The 21675-nt window shown below is 41.4% G+C and overlaps 1 protein-coding gene and 1 long non-coding RNA gene across 7 annotated transcripts in view; both read left to right on the top strand.

The window, feature by feature from the left end:
• LOC127474798 (uncharacterized) overlaps positions 1 to 21675 on the top strand; it is a 652309-nt gene that overhangs the window by 18292 nt on the left and 612342 nt on the right. The gene's annotated exons all lie outside the window — the stretch shown is intronic.
• Positions 238 to 20414, top strand: PTGFR (prostaglandin F receptor). Of its 6 annotated transcripts, none has more exons than XM_051796089.1 (3): positions 238 to 1207; positions 2544 to 3391; positions 18245 to 20414. In XM_051796089.1, exons 2-3 carry the CDS (start codon positions 2603 to 2605, stop codon positions 18545 to 18547), a joined length of 1092 nt encoding a protein of 363 aa, XP_051652049.1. In that variant the 5' UTR covers positions 238 to 1207; positions 2544 to 2602; the 3' UTR covers positions 18548 to 20414. The 6 variants fall into 6 exon arrangements, with proteins under 6 accessions (XP_051652049.1, XP_051652047.1, XP_051652051.1 ...); XM_051796087.1 differs by lacking the exon at positions 238 to 1207 and adding an exon at positions 1242 to 1403; XM_051796091.1 differs by lacking the exon at positions 238 to 1207 and adding an exon at positions 1244 to 1403 and having other exon boundaries at positions 2544 to 3070.

Below are 21675 nucleotides of genomic sequence, written 5' to 3'. Positions count from 1 at the left end.
GAGATCTCCATCTCTTTTTATTTCTGGGCAGGGAAACATAAAAGAAACTATTTCGCCCGAACTTTAACGAGCAATAACGTATTTTGAGATGTTTTTATATTTTATTGTTGTCTTAAGAATTTATGGGAATTTATAGGTCTCAATCAGACCAAATTGAGCATTTTTGCTCCTTGTATGATAAAATGCCAAAATCTGACAAGTATTTTGAGGCAGAAGGTCATCGTGTGGGGCTCTTAACTGTCTGTGTAAGTGACTTGAAATACTATTTGAAAGAATGGATTTACCTGGTCTGTATCTCCTCACTGGTGGATTAGGGAGAGGCAAACTGTACCCATAGTATTTAAGGTATGAAGGTATACAAAAACTGTAGTATGTCTGAGAATTTTAATTTTTAAGTAATTGTCTTGTGGCTCCAGGAATAGTACAACTCAAGGATGTGTCTCAATGGAAGTAAATGTAACTTCTCCATCATTATTGCCCATGACAAATTCTGTAACATTTTATAACTTGGTTTTACAATCTGACCTTGATTTTATATTTTGGCTTATTTTTATAGAAGAGTTCTTAATAAAAATTCCCATTCAGGCCCATTTGGTAGTCCCAGACACTGATGGATGAAAGAACTTAAAAGTTACCTATAACTTCAAGCTGTAACAGCGTAAGTACATGATAGGAAAGGAAGAACATGACTCTCTAGCCTTATCCATAACATCACTAATGCCTCATCTGGATGTGTTCTCACCACTTCTCCAGTGGAGAAACTGTCCAAGGAACACTGTTAGCTCTACGTGACCCGGCAGGTGCAAGGGGTGCGTGTCTGGTGATGTGCCCAGCTACGTTCCGGACAGTATTCCTGGGAGCTACCCCTTCCCGAGCTCCCTGCGCGCTGCTGAAGGCGGTAGCTGGGAAGAAGCACGTGGAAAGCGAAGAGATGAGGCTGTGGCTGAGGAGAACCCCTCCCTCGGCTGCCCCATGAGCTGCTACCGCCGTGGTGCAGCAGGGTGGGCAGGCACTGCCTGGCCGGGGTGCCCCGTGGCCGTGCCGTGACACGGCAGCCCCGCTCCCCCGGCCGGGACAGCGCTGCACCCCGGCACGGCGCGGCGGGGGGAGCCGGGGGAACCGAGCGCAGGGGCTGCGGCTCCGGGACAGCGCCGGAGCGGGGCAGCCCCGCAGCCTGGCCGGGCAGGGAGCGCCGGGCAGGGCTGAGGTGCGGGGGCCCGGGCGGGCAGCCGCACGGAGCGGGGCCAGGAGCGGGGCCGGGGGCGGAGGGAGGGCGGGCGGCGGGCGGCGCCGGCCGGGCGGGGAGCGGGGCCGGTGTGGGAGCGGGGCCGGCGGAGCTCCCGCAGCGCCTCCGTCCGCACCACGGAGCCACACGGAGCCGAGCGGGGCCGAGCGGGACCGCGGTAGGGCCGGGGCGGCGGGGCTGGAGCGGGCAGGGCCGGGCCGGGACCGCGGCACTTGTGCCCGCCCCGCCCCCGGCGGCAGCAGCGCTCACGGGCGGAGGGGCCGCCGCGCCCCGGCACCGCCGAGGGTCGCGCCGGGGGCGTGGGGAGGTGGGAATGTGGGTAGGGAGGTGGGAATGTGGGTAGGGAGGTGCAGTTTGGTGCCGCACTCCGCCTGAGGAGTTTCCCTGGACTTTGCCGGTCGAGCGCTCCTGGCTGGCAGAGATGCCCCTGGCTCCGGCGTGCGCGGTTCCCAGTGTAGCTCAGTAACCGAGAGACTTCAGCGGCAGTTTGTAGTACGGGTTATTAACGCCTGTCTTTTTTTGTCTTTCATTTTCTTTTTCTTTTTTTTCTTTGCCTTTTCTTTTCTTTTTTTTTTTTTTTTTCCCTGTACCTTTTTTCCCCCCTGCCTGGGAGGTTTTCTTTTTGCCAGCAGAAATATCCTGGGAGCAGAGATGGGAGATAAAGTGCAAAGCAACTCGCAGAATGGGTTTCTGAATTGGTCTAAAAACCAAGTTTGGGCTTCAGCGAGGGCGCTGGGAAGTCGAAGGCTTCAGTGTCGGTTAGGATAAAGCTTTGAAACAAGAAATTGTGAGAGGAGAATTGTTTGGAAGATGTTAGGACATTGTTTTGAAAATAAATGTTTAACAGTGAGAAGAGAAATGGAGTGCGATTGTAATCTCTAAGTGCTCCAGTTTGAGTATTTCACTTTTTACTGTGGCTGGGCTGACGTATACTGTCATTCTAGGAGTGTGTTGCAAAAACGTTTGTTTAACGTAGGTTAACCACCAGAATGGTTTGTATGGTTTCTCTTACTGCATGTATAAGTGCATTTTGTATTTTATATGTTATTTTGTGTATCGTACACATGCAGAGACTCTAAAGATCCTGTAGGCTATATTTGCATTGTATAATGCATGCAGATAATTGTTTTACCCCGTGACTGATGCGCTTACAATGTGATGCCATATCATATCACACAGAAAACCGGAAAATTAGATTTGTACCACAGGCTAATATTATGGAATTTCTGCTTCAAATGCCATTTGAACAGTGGTATGCCTTTTACAGTGTTGTGTATATTTGTTTTTAATATTGCAGATGCCTTTTGACTGCAAGACTGCTGAAATGCTTTGAGGGCTGCGCCTCCCTTCCTAACCATGAACGGTTCAAAATCACCAGGGCTGGCTGGATTTGGAGTCTTGAGGAACACAACCTGCCACACGGAGAAGAAAATCTCAGTTTTCTTTTCAATAATCTTCATGACGGTGGGAATTTTGTCCAACAGCCTCGCCATAGCAATTCTCATGAAGGCATACCAGAGATTCCGGCAGAAATCAAAAGCCTCCTTTTTGCTTCTTGCCAGTGGCTTGGTTGTCACAGATCTCTTCGGCCACCTCATCAACGGAGCCATTGCAGTGTTTGTGTATGCGTCGGATAAAGACTGGATCCGATTTAACCAGTACAACATTCTCTGCAGTGTTTTTGGCATCTGCATGGTTTTCTTTGGTCTGTGCCCACTCTTCCTGGGCAGTGTGATGGCCGTTGAACGGTGCATTGGAGTCACTAAGCCAATATTTCACTCTACAAAAATGACTTCTAGACATGTGAAAATGATGTTGACTATGGTATGTCTGTTTGCTGTTCTTATAGCTTTGCTGCCTATTCTTAGGTTTAGAGCCTACCAAATTCAAGCATCGAGGACCTGGTGCTTCTATAAAACAGAACATGTTGAGGACTGGGAAGACAGATTTTATCTCTTACTTTTTTCTTGCCTTGGGTTACTGGCCCTTGCTGTTTCATTCTTGTGCAATGCTGTCACAGGAATTACCCTCTTAAGAGTCAAACTTAAAAGTCAACAGAGACAAGGGAGATCTCATCATTTTGAAATGATCATTCAGCTCTTGGCTATAATGTGTGTTTCTTGCATTTGCTGGAGTCCATTCCTGGTAAGAGCCTAATGTGTTTGCCAATGTTTAATGCACATCACTGTATAAAAGTTATACTTTTTTATCTCCAGGTTTTAAAGTGCTTGAGCTGTGGTAACAGCTCTATTTGCTCAATGATACTAATTTTAATGCATATTGTCCATAATGCATGTACCTGTGCATCTATAAAAAACTTGGTAATTATTCTCCACTTCTGAGCATAAACAAAATACATTGAGTAAGCTAAATATATAGGGACTGTGAGGACTGTATTTCCAGTGCTGTGAAGCAGACAGTGGTAGCAGAATGGTGGCTAGAATACATTGGAACAAATAGTGAGCTTGTCCACAAATTCAGTGAAATCTTGAAGTGGGAAGTCTTTTTAGTCTGAACTGTGGTTCCTGTAGCTTTTTTATTTACAGCAGCATGTTTGTTGTTCTTTTCACAGTTTACTGCTATACTTGTGAACTGTATTATGGCAGGTAACAGTTAAGCATTTAAAAATCCTCCACTCCATTAACAGGGCGTTAAGGGCTTTGCTTTAGAGTCCTGTTGAGAAACAGGGGTTGGCAGTGGGTTAAAATAACGTTTGGTTTAGCCCTAAGCAAGCTGGGCTTGTAATCTGGACAGCTGACTGGGAGAGCTGCTGTGTGTGGTTGGTGTGCTCTCTCAGCCATCCCAGCTGTATCTTGGGGCTCTGCTGTCACTGCTGTGGCTCTCCCAGAGTGGTAAGTGCTGCTCCCGTTAGGGCACACTCTAAGCCAAAGGAACCAGGATTGTGATACAGGAAAGAATTTGACAGCTGCTGTTGTGTGATGGCTGGTATAAAGCTGGTATAAAGCTGTAACTCTTTTTAGTGTAGTAAACCTGTCTGGAGAAAATGAATTTTTTTGCTCAGGTCAGAGAGGTTAAGTTACAAGCTGTATGAAATCTTAACTTCTTTCCTGGAAACAAGGCCCCGTAGTTTTCCAGGGAGATAAATGAGGAACAGTTTTGGTTTGAGCTAACAAATAGAGACATTTACATCTGAGATCTCTATCAGCTGTATCTCATCTGCTCACTGCCTATGGCAGGGTATGAAGTCACCTGAGTTAGTTCTAAATTAGATACTGCTATTAACCTTGCTGCAGCAGTTGGGTGTATCTGGCAGGTAGCATTTAATTAATCCAGTATCACAGACTTTAAGGAGAAAGTCTGAATATGAATGTCTGCATCACTGAAATGCACAAAACCTCTTTCACTTCTGTTCATATCACAGAGAATTTTTCTAGTCTTGCTCTGCAGCATAGTTTAAATTTGTGTGGGCTTCTGTCAGTGTCGTGGCTGTAGTGTGGAGAGCATAAACAAAGTTGTCACAGCAGTATAGCAAGTTTTGTGGTGAACTTCCTTCCAGTTACTTCAGACACCTTCTGAAGTTTGTCTGGGGCAAGCCACAGAGTGGTTTTCAAGGAGAGCAACTCAAATGATGACTTTACATTCCATGAAATCCTCTGGTGACATTTATTTTCGGGTAAAATAATTGTTCTCAAAGGTAGGAATTAATTTGGTTTTTAAAAACCCTTCGGTGTCAGAAGACCTACAAACTTTTTTTAATTCAAAAGAGGTGCTTCATTTATTCAACATACAAAGGAACACTAAATTGCAACCACTGTGGTTGTTTTTCAGTGTTGGTAATTTTGTTATGCCTTTCCATTTTTATTAATTGTACTATATATTGTACTAAGGATGGGGTCCTTTGTAGATATTTCCTTTCTTAGCTCTTAGGATCGTAGAGTTTATACCAGTTAATTAATTGAATTACCCAGTCTTTATTTTCATGGCATTCTATTCACTGAATACAAACAGAATTATAAGTGTGGTGTTAATTTAGCAAGATTTTTTGGCCAGCAGTGGGATAAAGCTTTGTCAGGACGTACTGCCTAAGTGCTGCATTAAAGTGACCCAGGGTTTATCAAAGTGTATGATTTATGATGAATTGCTGATTCAAACCTGCTTATCTGATATATCTTCACCTCTCAGGGCCTTTAATTTATGAAATGAATTATAGACTATAAATGAATTTATATTCTATAATATAATCAGCATGTACCAAAGTAAGTCTTTCTTGATATGAATATGAGCAGGTGTCCATAGGTGAAATTATCTGGAAAAGGACCTAAATGATTGTTCTTCAATCATTTGCTTCTTAACTTTTTTTTTAAACTCAATCTAGAAGTCAGTATTAGTCTTTGAATTGTGAATTTTAACTATGTTCTCTATTCCGAAGAGTACACAGAACAAAATGTTTGTGAGAGTCAATTGCCTCAATGTAAACCAAAGCAATTGGAAACCAAACAAACCTTTGGAAGAGAAAGTGGAGGAAGGCAATGTGGTTTATGCCACATGTGGTTTGCAAATAGGAGAGCTTGGATTCGTTGTGTGATTTCCTGTCTGATGTGGGGGTTTGCTTTGTTTATTTTCCTTCTGCTTTCAGTCTAGTCTGGTGTTATGTCTGTTGATGTATGTGCAGAGCCACCAGAATCAAGTCCAGTACTGTAATTCCACTACAGATTGACTTCACTGTTAGATTTCAAATCAATTCTATGTTTTTTTCCAAGTGCAGTTAATATTCAGACATTGTCACTGTCCTGTGACAAAATCACCTTTAGATGTCATTAGAGTCCCAAGACCCTGGATTGTCCTTTATGGTGTCTGGTGTGGAACTGAACTTGACTTCTGCATCTGCTCAGTGGTAGTGAAGTTGTTTTGATGCCTTTATGTGTGTGTAAATGCATAGATAGCTAACACTTAATATTATAGATAATAATATATAGTGTATAATCAGTCACCACCATTACCTTAAGATTGCTGGAGATGTGTAGCATTTTTCAAAAGCAGAGCCTGTGGTATGGCTTATGTGGAGCTCTGCCTGGAGCTGTTGGACAGGGACTTCCTTCTGATTTTTTTTTCCCTTTTGATTTCTTTCCTGAAGCTCCATTTCATTTGTTTTTCAAACATGAGCAGCTTTCTCAAGTTTTCTGCCACTGTGAGGGAATCTTTCCTTAATGAAGTCTGAGAATGAGGGGGAACATTGATCTGCTTTTGAGGAACTGAGAGGGGGAGCGAATTCGCAAAAAAAGGCGACAAGTGAAATTCATGAGTTTTATAATAATATGTGTAGTCAATAATATACATAGTCAATTTGCAGAGGCACATTTGTTCTGACAGTCCAAATAATTTTGCTTTATGGTGGGTAATTCCAGGTAAATATGTTCTGAAGGTAGAAACATCAACTTCTCTGCATAGTGTCATCATTTCTCATCCTTGCTAGAGCCTTAGCCCTTTGCTGGGGGTATGTGAATTTTGCTGGGTAGATTTGATCCCAAGGGGCTGGATTCCCAAAGCAAATAGTTGGGCTGGAGCATTTTGTGACGAGCACCTCTGATGAAATAGATTGTTATATAAAGCTGGTTTTTGGCTGTGACTTGACATCTGGCCTGTCATGAAACGGCTTGGTTTTGGAGCTGTGTTGGTGTGAGCAAATTCTGACTTCAGTACGTCATATTCTGTAGGGCTTGAGGGATAAACATATTTTAAATTTTGTTTTTTGGAGTAGCAAAGAGAACTGCCTGTAATTGTGGACAGGAGGGATTTATTTTAGAGGAATAGAAAAAGATTGTGATACAGAGAAATTTCTGATTTTTTTCATGTGTGGAACACAGTCATAGCCTGAGAAAAATACTTCTACATTCGAATTATTCTTGTTAAGATCTTTTTCCATGCAGTTATCTGATTAATTTCATTCCAGTTTTACCTCCCCTATACAGCAGAAAATAGCCACTCCTGGTTTTGTTTGTTTTTTTTTTTTTTTGAAAGGGCTCAGCTGTTCATTTTATACAATTAAATCAACTCTTATTCAGTTGCTTTTTTTACTGCATAGATTAATTTTTTTATCAGTCCCTTCTCATGTAATCTCTTCCCTTTCCAATTTTTTATGCTAACTGTGTCTCTCTGAACTTGCTCTGACTTCTTCTTGTCCTCAGATGCAGTGGGGCTTGATGGCTGGTTTTTGTGCACTTAGGGCTGTGTCCAGCTTAGAATTTACTGAGTCACTTCAGCCTAGAAGCTGCTGGAGCTGATCTCAGGGGTCCTTTCAACAAAGGTGCTTCTGGAGCTGGTGAGAAGGGCAGCTGTGTGCTAACAGGGAGGCTCTCCTTGGAATACCCTCACCCCAGCCCACCCTGCTTGCTCCATCAGGTGTTTTGGGTACTCACAGATCATATGTGCCAAAGGAGGTCACTTTGTTGCAGGTTTTACACTAAGTTCTAGTTGCATACAGTATAAGGTAGTTTGGTGTACAAGGCAATCTGTGTACATCTCATTTGGGTTGTTTTGCATGTGTAGTCACATCCACACATACACAGTGACTTTGCCAGCAGTTCATACCCCTGTTACCCTTGAAGTCTCTCCCTGCATTCTTGTTTTCTGTCTTTTTTAGTAAGCTGGCAGTTTAAATTTCTGTTCTGCTACCTTATGCTTGTATGTGTGATGGGCATCATGTATTAATAAAGCTCGTTGCTTTATTAATGCTGTTTGTATGCCTTCAACCATTGCTGGTTGTATTGCCCTACTACAAAAGAGTTACTTAAAAATTATTCTCTTACAACTGGTGGTTTTTCATGATCAGAAAGTGCAGCTGAGGAGAAGCAGAGAGGTGTCCCAAGATGCAGGCCCACGCTCTGCCAAGTGAGGCTCTTGCCACCTGTCCAGCACAGCCCCCCAGATCTCCCCGGTGGCTGCTCTGCACAAGTGTGTTCTTGTCTTACAGGTTTTTAGTCAAAGCTGCAGCCTCTGTGAGCTTGTTGTGCCTGCACAGGCGCTGTCAGCAGGGAGAGTGATCTTTCCTTTTGAAAAAGAATAAGTTAGTCATGTGTTTCTGAAGACTGAAGAAGAAGATACTCTTAAATATGTTTAGCTAACCTTTGCAGCTGTTATAAACTTTCAGAGGGAAAAAACTGTTGTTTTCAAGATTCAGATTTTAAAGAAGATAATCAGTGATAATTGCTATGCTTGTGCTGGCTTTTGGTGTTGAATTCTTGCTAGAGTGGTTGTCTGCTGACACCATACAGAGATGGGATGTGTTGGCAGATGTTCGTTGGGTCTGGGTGATGCTTCACCCCTGTGGGTTCTTGCTGGATGCTGTCATTGCACCTCTGAGGATGGGTGCAAGCCCATCTCAGGGGCCCACTGCTGCCACAGTGGTTTTAATGAACGAACCAGTTTCATAGGGAAAGGAAAAAAAGGTTTTTGCCAGCAGCAGGCCTGCTAAATACACCTCTATGTCTAGTCCAAAGCATCAATACATTAATGGTTATTGTCGACTGTAGGTAGTTATTTCTCTTCCAGACCTTGCTGTGTCAGAAGAGATCAGGAGGGGCAGTTTGAACGAATAAAATGCTCACTGGGTTCCTCTGGAAAGAAGAATCTCATGAGTTTGCTTGTCTTTTGAGCTACACTAGAGAAAGGGCTCTTGCTCTCCCTCCTGTCGTGATCCTTTGGTTGCTTGCTGGGTTTCCTGATACATCCATTAACACTGTGCAAATTCAATTCCTGTTCTTGCTTGAGTTCTTCCAAATGAGCCTCTGATACTCAGGGTTAAATTGCTGAAAGGTAACTGTCATTGCTGATATTATGGGCCAAAAGGGATTTTGAAATTAATAACTCATTTTAGGATTTAAGAGGAAAGAGAACACTCATTTGAATTGAGGTTTTTGTTAGTCTCAAGACACAAGTGTCTTTCCAGCTTAGTTTCCCCTGGAATAAGGTTTAATCAGCAACTCAGACAATTTGAGTGTGCTTTTGTATGTCCCCATGAAAATATTCCCTGGAAAGAATTTGCAGATGTCTGCAGAGAGAGCAACAGAGTTTAATACAGTGCATTTAAAAATTCAATCCACCTATTCAGATGTGTTTCTATGATACTAGAAACCCTTGGATAAGATGTTCATGCATTTTTTTAGTATTGGTTATAGAGATCTTTTATTTTGAATAAAATGAAAGGCACAGCTGGCAAATTTCCTCCAGGTTAGATGAGAAATGGAATGAGATTAATTTTAGAGTATACCCACCTGAGATGATACTGAATTTCAAAGGTACTGTTTTGCTGTTCAGAATTGGTCTGTTCCTATTTTCCTCTTTTACAGCACATAGAGATCTTACAGGCCTTATCCTTTCTGAGAAATAGGAATCATTTAAAAAAAAATGTTTATAAGTGTGGGCCAGGGCATAGTTTATCACAGAGTGCTTAGAAACTCTATATTAATTGTGGCTATATTTGTAATTCAAGTGTTTACCTCCCTCTCCCAGAAGTCAGGGAGCTGAGCAGTTGAGATCTTCTCTAAACAGGAAAGAAGTGCTGGGGAAGAAATGGATGGTGGTGATAAGTGATGATATGAACCAGGGGAGGAAGAAAGGCTAAGATTGACAGATTGCCCTTTACCAGAGGCTCTTGGGAAAGCATAAATATAGTTTTTGTTATCTGTGTTTACTCGTGCTGTTTGGAAAAACTTATGTAAAGCCTCTTCTGAAAATGCAGTGCCATCAGAATACAATAAGATTGTTTTGGAGGGAAGAAAGTAGGGAAGGCAGGTTGTGAGTCATGTGAGAACGTGGCATTTTCAAAATGATGTTGTTCTGGTTTTCTTTCATAGTTTCTTCCATCTTTATTTTTGAATTTAGATGACATATACCAAATTAAACTATGAAGATCTATAAAATTGAAACACAGTACATTGTTCCAAATAGATGTCAGTGACTATCACAGAAACTTCTGATTTTTTTTTTTCCCATTTTGAAGTTACCATCTCAAAAAATCAAATTCTCCAAACTTCACCCAAATAAATTTGCCATTCGTAACCTCTGCTTATTTATTCAGTTGGTAATTTTTTTGGATTCTGTGCTTGATATTAAAAAGTCAGTTTGACATACATTCCATTGTTTGGTATAAGAGAATTCTTCCTGTTTCCTAGATATTACACTTATTCAGGCCTTTCTTACTTGAAAATATCATACACTGCATAACCATCTTTGGAAAATGTCATACACAGCATAACCATTTTTGGATAGTTATTTTAGGAAAGTTCTCTTTCCTGAGTATCTAAACACCTTAAATGGTAAAGTTGTTGCTGAAAAGTCTCGGGGACAAATACACTCACATGGAGCAACTCCACAAAGTCCTTCACCCTTCCCAGATTTAATGGCAGACTTCAGGGTGTGATATAGATTCATGTATTCTGAGAGATAATTATGGTGTTAATTCACAACTTTAGTTTGGCATGGTGTTGATAAATGCTTTCTAGTAGAAGTTGGTTGTCTCAGGAATACTGTAGAATGTGTGAATGTCTGAGAGGAATTGCTGAATTGCAGTTTTTGTTGCAAGCTCACCGGGCTGGAGGGTGCCTGTTCCTGGTGTGCCCATCCCCAGCAGAGCAGGAGCTCTGTCCCATTTTGGGTTCTGTGGATGTGCTTTTAGGAACAGCAGTGGCCAGGTAGCAGGACATTGCAGAAAGGTTTTGACCTGTGTTATGACCAATGTTAGGACATGAGGATGAAGACACTTGTGCTGGGAAGGATGTGACCAGCTATGCTCCCACCTGCTTCACTGCATGGAGAAAGAGCAGGTGAAGCAGGAAGGAGGTGAGGATCCATGTGAGTAGTGGAAATTTGGGTTAGGATTTACAGTTCATTAGTGAATTGGAAATAAAATTGAATCTGTGTTTTACCTGGAGCGTGCTTGCACAGAAGTACTGAGAAATAAATCACTCTTAGATGGAGACAATTTTTCTGTTCCCTCCTCCACCTGAGTGGTCCAACTGCAAAACAGTCCCTTTCAATTTATTTGACAATACTAAAGAAAAATGTGATTGTGAGTTGTTTATTCCAGCTTGGTAAATATATTGCTAATATGGCCTTGATATTTCTGTTCGTGGCTTCTCAGTTTACTTCTCCAGAATGATATATAGAATAAGTCACTTTAACAAAGTGATTTAAAAAAGACCAACAACATGAAAGCAACAGATCATGTCTTCCTTTGCCTCTAGCCAGGTTTTCAAACACTGCAAATCAGATAGCACCAAGTCATTAGGTGACTGTGACTCTAATCAGTCTTCAAGAAGGACAAGGGTGCCAAGGGAGGTTTAGATCAGAAATTAGGAAAACACTTCTTCATTGAGAGGGTGATCTGGCATTGAAATGGGCTGCCCAGGGAAGTGCTGGAATCACCATCCCTGAAAGTGTTCAAAAGGCATGTGGATGTGGCACTTGGGCATATGGTTTAGTAGTGAACATGGTGGTGCTGAGGAAATGGTTGGACTTGATGATCTTAGAGGTCTTTTCCAACCTTAATGATTCTGTGACATTCTATGATATTCAAGAAGATTTCGTTTTCCTCCACCGTGTATGTTGCATCCATGATAAACATAAAATATAATTACAACTGAACATACCTTTTTTTTTTTCCCTCCTACACCCATACAAGGAACACCATCATTTCTCAGATACTCAAGCTGAATGTCTGACTCTCCACTGGTAGAAAATAGAGTAGGTTTTTCACTTTTTTTAGACCTGTTGTTAATAGAGGTCTTGCAGGCTTGGTCACACATCAAAGCTATCTGCATTCCTGAATTCTAGAAGAGGTGAAAAGGCCCACTATGTATCATCACTGACTCACTCTGAAATTCTTCTCTCCCTTCTTTTAACACTTCTAATATGTCTGGATATCTCTGGATTTGGTGGTACTTGCCCTGAAAACCACTGGGTGTGTGACATTCCTCTGAAACCAGGGAGTGACCTGTCCAAGGAACCCTTAGAGAGTTCAGCCTCTTAGATTCTTAGACAAAAGAAGCACATCAGAGAGAATTTAAAAAACTGGCCAGGTAAGAACTGGCAGATCCTGCATTCCCAGTGGAGCGTCTTCATGCTCTGAAAGACAGAAGTGGAAGATTTGCCTCTGGTTGCTGAATCTATGTTGTATCTCTCCTCAGGTTGTCTATATATTGTCTTTTTTTTTTTTTTTTCTGCATTCAGACAGTTCTCTTTCTCCCAAGTATTGTGTGTTATTTGTGATTCTTTCTTTGGACATTTGTCAGGTATTAGTGAGAGAAGTTTTGTTGCTCCTAAATAAATTAGACTATTTATTTAACCATTAAAAATGGGATTTTTTTTCCCAAATGAGTGTGAAAACCTGGAAAAGCAAAGCAACAAAAGAGAAGGAATAGATTATTTCCAGGATTTGAAGCTTTACCCAGCTGACCTTAATGGAAGAATAAGTATGAATATGTATAGTCCTTGCATCCCTGAATACTTAAGGATGTCCCTTATTATGCAGGGTAAGAAATACTCTGTTGTTTTCTAGCCCTTACAGTTGTCCTGTAAAGTTCCTCTCAGTGTTGGAGGGTAAAGAATGTTTTAATTTTATGTGTACAATTAATTTTTTTGTGCAAGATATTTTGGTTGCAGGCCTTGTTCTTAGGCAGGAACACATTCCTCACGCCATGGAATCAGGCCTTCCTGTAACTTTAAAACATGTAGCTCAGGAAACAGGTTGTTTATTTGACTTTGGTGTGTTTGCTGTGTCTTTTCATGGTGAAGTGAGTTATTTACTCTTTCCAATGCTAGAATCTTTTCTACCCTTATCCACAAAGCTTTCCTTTCAAATTAAGCTGTGAGAGTAATTACATTACCAGCTAGTTGAAGCAAAGTATTTCTAATTTTGACTGGGAGGAGAGGAAATAAGGAAAAAGGGCTGTCAAACCATAGATAGAAATATTTGGATTATTTAGGAGGAACAAAGAGAAGTGGCCTGGAATGCTTCATTCAAGCCCAGCCTGAATTTATACTACTGCAAAACAGATGCAAATAGGTAGTGTCTAAGGGGAAAGCTGACAGAAAATAAAGTCTTCACTTTCAGTTAATGTTTGCAAGTTTATATGCAAAAAACCCCAACACCTTCTGTTTACGAGGCTTACTTCATAATTGCATTCCTGCCTTTTATAGAGCATGATAATGCCAAAGGCATTTAATAAAATACAAATAGTGAGTATAATATTGTGGCACTTCACGGGTTTTTATCAGTAATTTTGAGAAATCCTTGCGTACTGAAAAATCTCATTTCAAGAAGTTTACAAAGGTTTGTTCAGAACACAGAATCAGAGAATCACAGAATCAGTGGGGTTGGAAAAGTCATCGAGTCCAACCCTTGATCCAACCCTGCCGTGGTTCCCAGCCCATGGCACTGATGCCACATCCAGTCTCACCTTAAACACCCCCAGGGATGGTGACTCCCACAATACCTCCAGGTTTGTGCAGCTCCATTTTAAGGGGAGCAAATATGGAGTGCACAGAGGCTAAATTTCTGTAAAATAATTTGGCAATCCCAGCTGCCTCTGGTAATTCAAATCTTTTCCGGCAGTTTCTCATTTGGGTTCTCTTCGGATTCTGTTTTTCTTGTGATCCTGACAGGGGAAAGGTCTTTCTCAGACTCGCTGTTTTTATCAGGATAATAATCAAACTTACACATTTAAGGATGTCTATCGTGGCAGGTAGTAATCACCATCCTTGATTTACCTGTTTTGGACCAGAACTTGATTTTGGGAGTTAGACACAGATTTTTCCCCAGCTTAATAGTGAGCCAGTGGATCCACTCTTAATTTTTGGCATTACTACTTTGCCACAGAAGTACACATGAGAGAAAAGGAGATTGCCTTGTTCTGCTGCTACTTCTCAAGAGCTGATCCTGCAAAACTTTCCACAAGGAATTATTGTGTGTGCTGTTAAAAGTACCCTCTGGACTTCAGTGTGAAGGAAAGCTTGCTCACGTATTTTTTCATCTACAATTCCTTTTTAATTTGACATTTTCTATAAAAGTACTGTGCTCAGTTAAAATTTAACTGCTGGGCTGAACGATCATCTGGCATATAAAAGTTGAAGACATGGTTCACGTTTGTCTTTTGGAAAGAGAAAGGAAAACATTAGGGGAAGAACACGTTGCAGATCAAGAACATAAAAAGCATTATGTGGCATAAGTAGAACAGTGTGTGCACTAACATTTTGATGGCAGGAGTAATGCACTGCATATTTCTTGGAAGCCCTTGTTTTTACCCTGACTTACAGAATCACATAAAAAAGAGAGTGAAGCATGCTCAGCTTTGTTGCAACAAATGTGTGGTTTATATACTGCAAGATCTGTATAACAAATGATACGGGCAATTTGCTCTCAGTGTTTCAAATAGCTGTTCTCAGGAGATATAAAACAGTACATAAAATGTGAAGATTCAATGCATTTTTAGCTCTCTCTCCCCCTATTTTGCAATTTTTTTTTTTTTCTTAAAGTTTGTGTTTATAGAGTGCTACGAAGTGGCATCTTGTGTGATCTCTGGCCTATTAGCAGGCTGCAGCTTCTTTTGTAGCATGAGTAATGGAAGTTCCAAAAACTTCTGGAAATTCAGGATAAGTATACATTGTTTTGTTTCCATGGAGTGGGACACCATCAGTAAAGTTCTGCCTTGAGCCCTGTGTGGTTTAGGAGAAGGGGATTTGCACCTCTGGGTTCAGTGTAGGCCTTAGTGACAAAATATAAATACTCTGCAAAGACTGAAAAATCCATGGATTTTATTCCATCAATGGAAATCTTCCGAACTGCTTGTAAGGAAATCCAAAGGAAGAGGAAGAGGTTTGGGAGGGTCTGCAAGGTTCCCACAGGGAAGTGGAGCCCGAGGGCTGAGCCGCAGAGGACGAGAGTTTCTGATATTTGTCCACTCTGCTTTCCATGTCAGTCTCTTGGTGACTGTTTTTTTTCCAGTTTCCTGAAGTCAAGGATAGAACCTGGATTTAGAGCCTAAGCACTGAAATGCATCAAAGGAGCATTTTTGTCTTATTTCCTAACCGGCTGTGAAGTCTGCTGCTTGTTTGGACAGGCTGTCCTTGAGGACTAACGGGAATGTGACTGAGCAGCACAGCCATTCAGCCCGTTAGCTGTTCTCCTGGAGCTCCAATTGGAGGGGAAATTAAATTAAATTAGTGCTATTTACGTTTGGAGAGTGGTGTGAAGCTTTGGAGCGGAGTTTTTTCGGTTTGTTGCACTGAGCTTTGTGCCCCGGGGAAATGGCAGTTCTCTGGTGCTCTCTGCTTGGTGCAAAACTGAAGAAGTCAACAGTTTCAAAATGGTTTTAAAAAATTTTCCATCAGGCTTCCTGGATCTTGCAAAGCGAGCCTTGGTTTTAGTGAAGCTTAAAGTTGTACAGAAAGTATGGAGTTTAATGTATTGTGTCAAGTCCTTGCTTGACACAACTTTCATTTCTCTTAATTTTTAGATACAGGGAATTCTCAGGTCTTTCCTTAAACCAGTAAGGGCTAATATGAGTCAGGATAACTTTATATCTTACAAGCAGGTACCCTTGGTTTAAAAAAATTGCTTTTAGAGTTGTGCTTTTATAGTTCCTTTTCTAAAGAAAGTTTGAATTGTCTTGGTTACATCATTTCTTTTTTATTTTATTTTTTTTTTTTTTACAAACCAGGGAGACACACTACAGCTGTGTTCATATAAACATTGAATAAATCAGCAAAGTGCTACTTGGATTCTTACATTTCTAAATAGGTTAGAAAACGTCACGAGTTACATTTATTATTTACCAGCTGGAGATTAATTTTTTGAGTCATACTGCTGAATCTGCATGAATAGGAACTTGTGCACATCAAAGGCAATTAAATATGATGCAATTGCATTTCCTTTCCCACTTCCCCATTTGTGTACTTCTGGCTACAGGGAACAGAATTCCCTTGTCAGAGTAACCTGGTGGACCTACAGGGAAGGAAAAAAGTCTTTGAATTGGTTTCCTGACTTAATTATTGCCCACTATTAGTCAAATAAGAAGGAAAGAAGTGGCCTTTTGTGCCTGCAGAGGTGGTCCTGCTCTCAGAGCTCTGCTTGCAGTTCCTGAGCTGGTGACTTGAGCCAGTTCAGTGGCACAAGTGTCTCGTGCCCAGGGAGCAAATACAGGCTGTCTGCTGTGTTTTTTGCTTCAATGGAATCCTTACCTAAAATCTGGGAGTGTATTAGTCCTTTTTTGTAACTTACAGTTTCAAACTGACTTTGGAACAGTATCATAAGAATTTAAATGCAAAGAAACCAATTGACTGTGAAAATGTGATTTGGTATTTATTAACAACAAATGAATTTTGAAGTCCATCAAGAAGCAGGTTAGGAAGCTGTATGTCTGAATTAAGTCAAGCATGAGCTGTGTGGGATAAGGATGTTGGTCTGTGAGCTCTGTTGAGCTTCCATTTGCTGCCCAGTCCTACTTGAATGAGTAAGGAATATTCTGAGTTTGGCTTGTGGTATTAGACCTCTAATAAATAAAATGTAGACTGCCCTGAAAAACCATTCCCTGCAGAAGCCAAAGGGGTTGTTCAAGTTTGGGTGGGCTGCTGATGTCAGAGAGGAATGTGCCCAGTGGTTGTGGGGTGAAAAGCAGATTCAGGGAACTGGCTGGTGTTTGTGTTGGCTTGGTGCTCAGACATTCCTCCTCCTCCTCCTCCTCACACCGCTTCCCAGCTGTGGTTCTGTCAGTCCTACCAGATTCCTTAGCAGTGTTCCTGGGGGATTTCTGTACTGCTCCCATAGATGCCACACAGAAATGGTCAATCTGATGCTTAATCAAGCAAGTTCAGTGTCCTTTTATGCATTCACTTTGTTCCACTCAAGTTTAGACTCAGATATGGTGACCTGCAAGCTATAGGTAGGGTCTGGGAATGAAGAGAAGCGTTTAAAAAGGAGTAAAATAGGTTTGCTGGAGTATTGAGCTTTAGTTTTCTCTCATCATTCATTTGAGGCTTTTTTGTTGCTGGTGTTTTTTTTGTTTATTTTTTTCCCCCAATGTATCTTTTTGAAAATACAGCTTTCTGCACTTGGACAGACTGACCCTGCCTTTCATGGCCCAATTGATCAGTGTACTCGTAGCATCAGTTTGTAAAATACCCTGTTTCTTGGTTAAATAACTGTCGCTTTAAAGGCTTTGGAACTGAAAGCCTTACAGTGTTTCATCTTTCTACCAAAAAAGTCTTCGTGTGCTTTGAACATTAATGGGAGAGAGATATAATTTACCACCTTATGGCAAGATTCCTGGCTTTGCAGATCAGGCTTTCCTCACACAGGAACTCAGGACAGGAACCCATCTGTGTCTCCACTGGCAAGAGGAGGGGTGTTGGTGGCTTTTGTCACCATGGCTTAAATTTCCCTATAAACCTCTAAATCCTCCGGTGTCAATAAATTATGTTCTATTGCAGCTTAAAACATATGAATCTTCTTGCTGAAATCAAGCTGCTTTATTCCTTCTGTAGCCTTTAATTAGGAAGATGTGAAAAAACCTTTCATAAAAATGTTCTGACCTGCTAGTGGCCTCTGTCCTTGAAAAAACCCATCCCTGGAACAGTCTTGGCATGCTTTGTTAGCTCAACTTCTGGATTAAGTTTTTATTTCTTGCTCAAATCAGTCCCTGGTTTTGGAGGGTATTCCCTGGCTGGTTGCCATCATCTGCTCAAAGTTCAGCAGAAGTAATTCAGCAGAGACATGTGTGTGTCCTGTGTAAAACATGAGAGGATTTCCAGGATGATAAATGTTATATGCCTGACAGAATTCACATTGCAACTGGGAGGCATTGATGCTGTGAAGGTGTGAAGATCAGAGACGAAGCTGAAACGACTTCACTCGTTTACGTGCTCTCTTGGTGTATTTTTATTTTTTAATGTGTAATTTTAAAATATTCCATTTGCAGGTGATTTGTGTGCTCTCTTGGCGTATTTTTTTTTTTGATGCATAATTTTAAAACATTCCATTTCCAGGTGACCATGGCCAGGATTGGGATTAACGAGAGCCGCTCGAAGGAGACGTGCGAAACGATCCTTTTCGCCCTCCGAATGGCCACGTGGAACCAGATTTTAGATCCCTGGGTGTACATTCTCCTCCGGAAGGCCGTGCTCAGGAACCTGTACAAGATCACGAGGGGCTGTTGTGGCGTTCACATCGTGAACTTGCACGTGTGGGAGCTCAGCTCCATCAAGAATTCTTTGAAGGTCGCGGCGATATCCGAGTCGCCGAGTTCCAAACAGATAAACCCGCGGCCGCTCAGCTCGAGGGGACAGTGAAGTTTAACACAGTCTGTGAAGAGACAGTGGAGGCAACGCTCGTGCACGGGCAGTACCTTGAAGTGAATTCCAAGGCTCAGTGCTTTGGCATGTCTTTTAAATTGTGAGTGGTTTGCTGTTGTCGCTCACCGGTTTGATATTGCTACTCCAAAAGATGCCCTGGAATGTTTTAATTCTTTCTGGAATACGTCCCTTCCAAAACTGGTAGTGGAATGATAAGTCATCCATATTTCTCCCTTCCAGGTACTAAAGTGAACAGGGCTCCTTATAATACTCCCCACCAAACCTTGGAGGGCTTCTTAAGACTGGATGCGAGTGCAAAAGTGTTCTCCAAGGTGATTTTTAAAAGGAGTAGATTTTCTCTACACCAAATCCTTTGCAGAGTCACTTCTTTCTAGGATAAAGTCCAGTGTCCTTTCCATAAGGGTATTCTTTGCTTCTAGGCATTGAATTTACCAATTGTGTATATAAAATACATTTTGCTTGTTCCTAGTTTATGAAATGATCCACTTTGCTTGGTTCATTGATTTGACCTCTTGACTATTCCATGAGTTTTTGGGGAGAGCTGCAAGCTTCATCAGTGTAAGTGTTCCTTTCAGCTCACTGACAAAACCCAAGGTTTCCTGTGGGAACACAGGAGCAGATCAGCTCAGCTTGCTTAGTTACATTTTCAGATTCATTGGTGAGTTTTTAGTCCTTTCAACAAATTTTGTTGAAACGACCAGACATAAAGCAGTGGTTGTAAAAATAGGTTTTCCCCTCCCTCCCAGAACTGAAGGACAATTCTGGAAGTGTTCCCCTAGTGCACATACTGAAATGCTCATGTGGTACATCTGCTTCATTTGTTAAAGGTCACATGTGTCTCGTGAAAATGTGTGTGACCAAATGAACACCTCTGCAGGGAACTGCTTTGGGAACATGGTTTTGTTTGTGAAAGCCGAATGCTCAGTTTTTGCAGGGTCTGTGTCTGAAGAGCTGAGAACATTCAGTATATTTGAAGGTACCAGAAGGTTTCCAGGACTTCACACAAAAGGCCCTTCACCTATAATGCTGCTAACAGAAGCTTTGGTTTTTGTGACTGTATGCTGTTCAGAAGCAAAAAAATGAGAGGTGTTGTTTTAGGATAAAAAGATCTATTTTATTTTTATCTACTTAACTTCAAATAACTACATTAGTGAAGTGTTGTTATATTTGAACAAAGTAGTTAAAAACAGATTCACCAAGAGAACAGTCTGAGGGACCAAAACTATTCACAAAGTACAAATTCATGTTGTACGTGAGAATAGTTTAAGTCAGAAAATAAAAACCCAAAAGGTGTAAATATTTCAATTTTTTTTTTAAGCTATTTCCTTTTTGTTTTAAAAAAGTTGAAAAATAAGTGGGTTAAATAACCCTGTAATGAAATGGCTTCATTTACCCTAAAGAATTTCTGTATGTGATTTATTTTCTCAGTCGTGGAGCTGATAAGCCGTGGACAGATTTGATGCTGGTATAAGTTCTGCACTGTTGCTTCATGTGGGTTCTGCTGAAATCTGGAGGCATTCACTCAGTGCTCAGTTTGGCTTTTTCATTTTGTAGAGTGTGATGTCAGTGTATCTGTTGATGTAAATTATTTGTTCCTTATGGGAGATTGTTGTTTTAGCAGCTGCAAAAAAAAAATGTTGGTCTGTAAGTTGTTGAGATGTTTGATCGGTGAATGAAGCTCGACAATGTTCCATTTTGTTGTGTGAATAAATGTAGCTTGTGTAGTTCAGACTGGTTGACTTGCAAAGCAAACAGAAGTTTATATGTATATGTGATTTCTTATATTTTGTGTACTAATACATATTGAATGTAAATTGTAAAGCCTCATTAAAGTTATCAAACTGTATCGTGAGTGTTACGATATTTTTGTGTAACAAAAGAGATCCAGAGTTGTTAAAAATAATACTTATGACAAAAAACCTCACACTGGATTCAAGACAAGAGGTGATAGGAGGTGCTAGTGTTTGAACACTTTGCTGTCTGAGGCCGGACAGGTCAAGTTCTGATGACCCATTCTCAGAAAATGCAAATAGAAGCGGAGCTGAGGGAGTTCGGTGTTTGGGACAAAAGTATTTTTATCCAAATACCTGCCAACATGTTTCACATACGCTGTGAATCCTGGAAAAAATGGGAGTTTTGCTGTTAATATTTTGTCTTGCTCTGTGGTGTGACAGCCTGCAGAGGCAGCTCAGGGTGCAGCCACCCGAGGATCTGTTACCCCAGAAAGCCATTGGATTATCCCTGTATTCCACTCACAGGAGAGCCAACAACGTGCTGGGCTGGAGGATTAGTTATAGATTTTATGGAATATGAGATTATAAAAAAAAAAACCTGTGGGATGGCTTCACATTAGGATCTGAGTGCTGCCCAGGCAGGGAGCAAAGGACAGTCTGCTTAGCAGTGTGCTGATGATCTGGGTAACGATGTGAGCAGTCATGAGCTGCCTATTTACTGCTGGCAATAATTAGTGCCTCCAGAGCAGGCAGGGGCAATAAGTGCTCTGGTGGGAAGAAAGTGAATCTCATTTCTGACTAATGACCAAAGAAATCCTCGGGGTGGGAGAATATTTTAACCTAATTGGGATCTTAAGCAATGGCAGGCTGTATGAGGGAGCACATTATCCTAAAATGAGGTCCTAGCCTGGGCTCAATAAACGTACTGAAGCAAAGAAACCATCAGTAACCAGTTGCTCATCACAGGGATTATGCAAATATCTGTAGTTTGTTACCTGGATACAAAGATAGAGAGCAAGGTTCAAGGCCTTTTAGATCTGATTCTTGAGACAAAGTGTCCACCTTGTGTGTTTTTATTAGCTTAGTCTGATGTGTTGGGAACAATTTCAGGAATGGCAGTACGTGCCAGTTTTGTAGCCATGGAGATCCTTTAGAACAAGATGTTGGGACCTTTTGGATGTGCCAATACACTGCTCCAGGATGTTCCTGGTAACACAGCACTCTGCTGAGTAGCAGCATAGATTGGCGTGAGATTTAATGCTCAAAACTTGGGTCCTGGGAAAAGTGCACAAATCCAAGGGGATTTGCAACACCTGTTGTGACTTCTGTTGCATCCTAAAGAAAACCCAGATGCTTTTCAATTCAAACTTC

This window comes from Manacus candei, unplaced genomic scaffold, assembly GCF_025592945.1.
Source record: "Manacus candei isolate 608988 ecotype Guabito, Panama unplaced genomic scaffold, ASM2559294v1 h1tg000044l, whole genome shotgun sequence".
Classification (NCBI taxonomy): Eukaryota; Metazoa; Chordata; class Aves; order Passeriformes; family Pipridae; genus Manacus; species Manacus candei.
This window is presented reverse-complemented; position numbering and strand designations above follow the sequence as displayed.

What these genes read in the sequence shown, in the direction of transcription:
- PTGFR (XM_051796089.1), top strand. Translation starts at nt 2,603, where the DNA reads ATGAACGGTTCAAAATCACCAGGGCTGGCTGGATTTGGAGTCTTGAGG. An exon ending in TTTGCTGGAGTCCATTCCTG is followed by an intron (nt 3,392 to 18,244) that starts GTAAGAGCCTAA and finishes TTCCATTTCCAG; the next exon opens with GTGACCATGGCCAGGATTGG.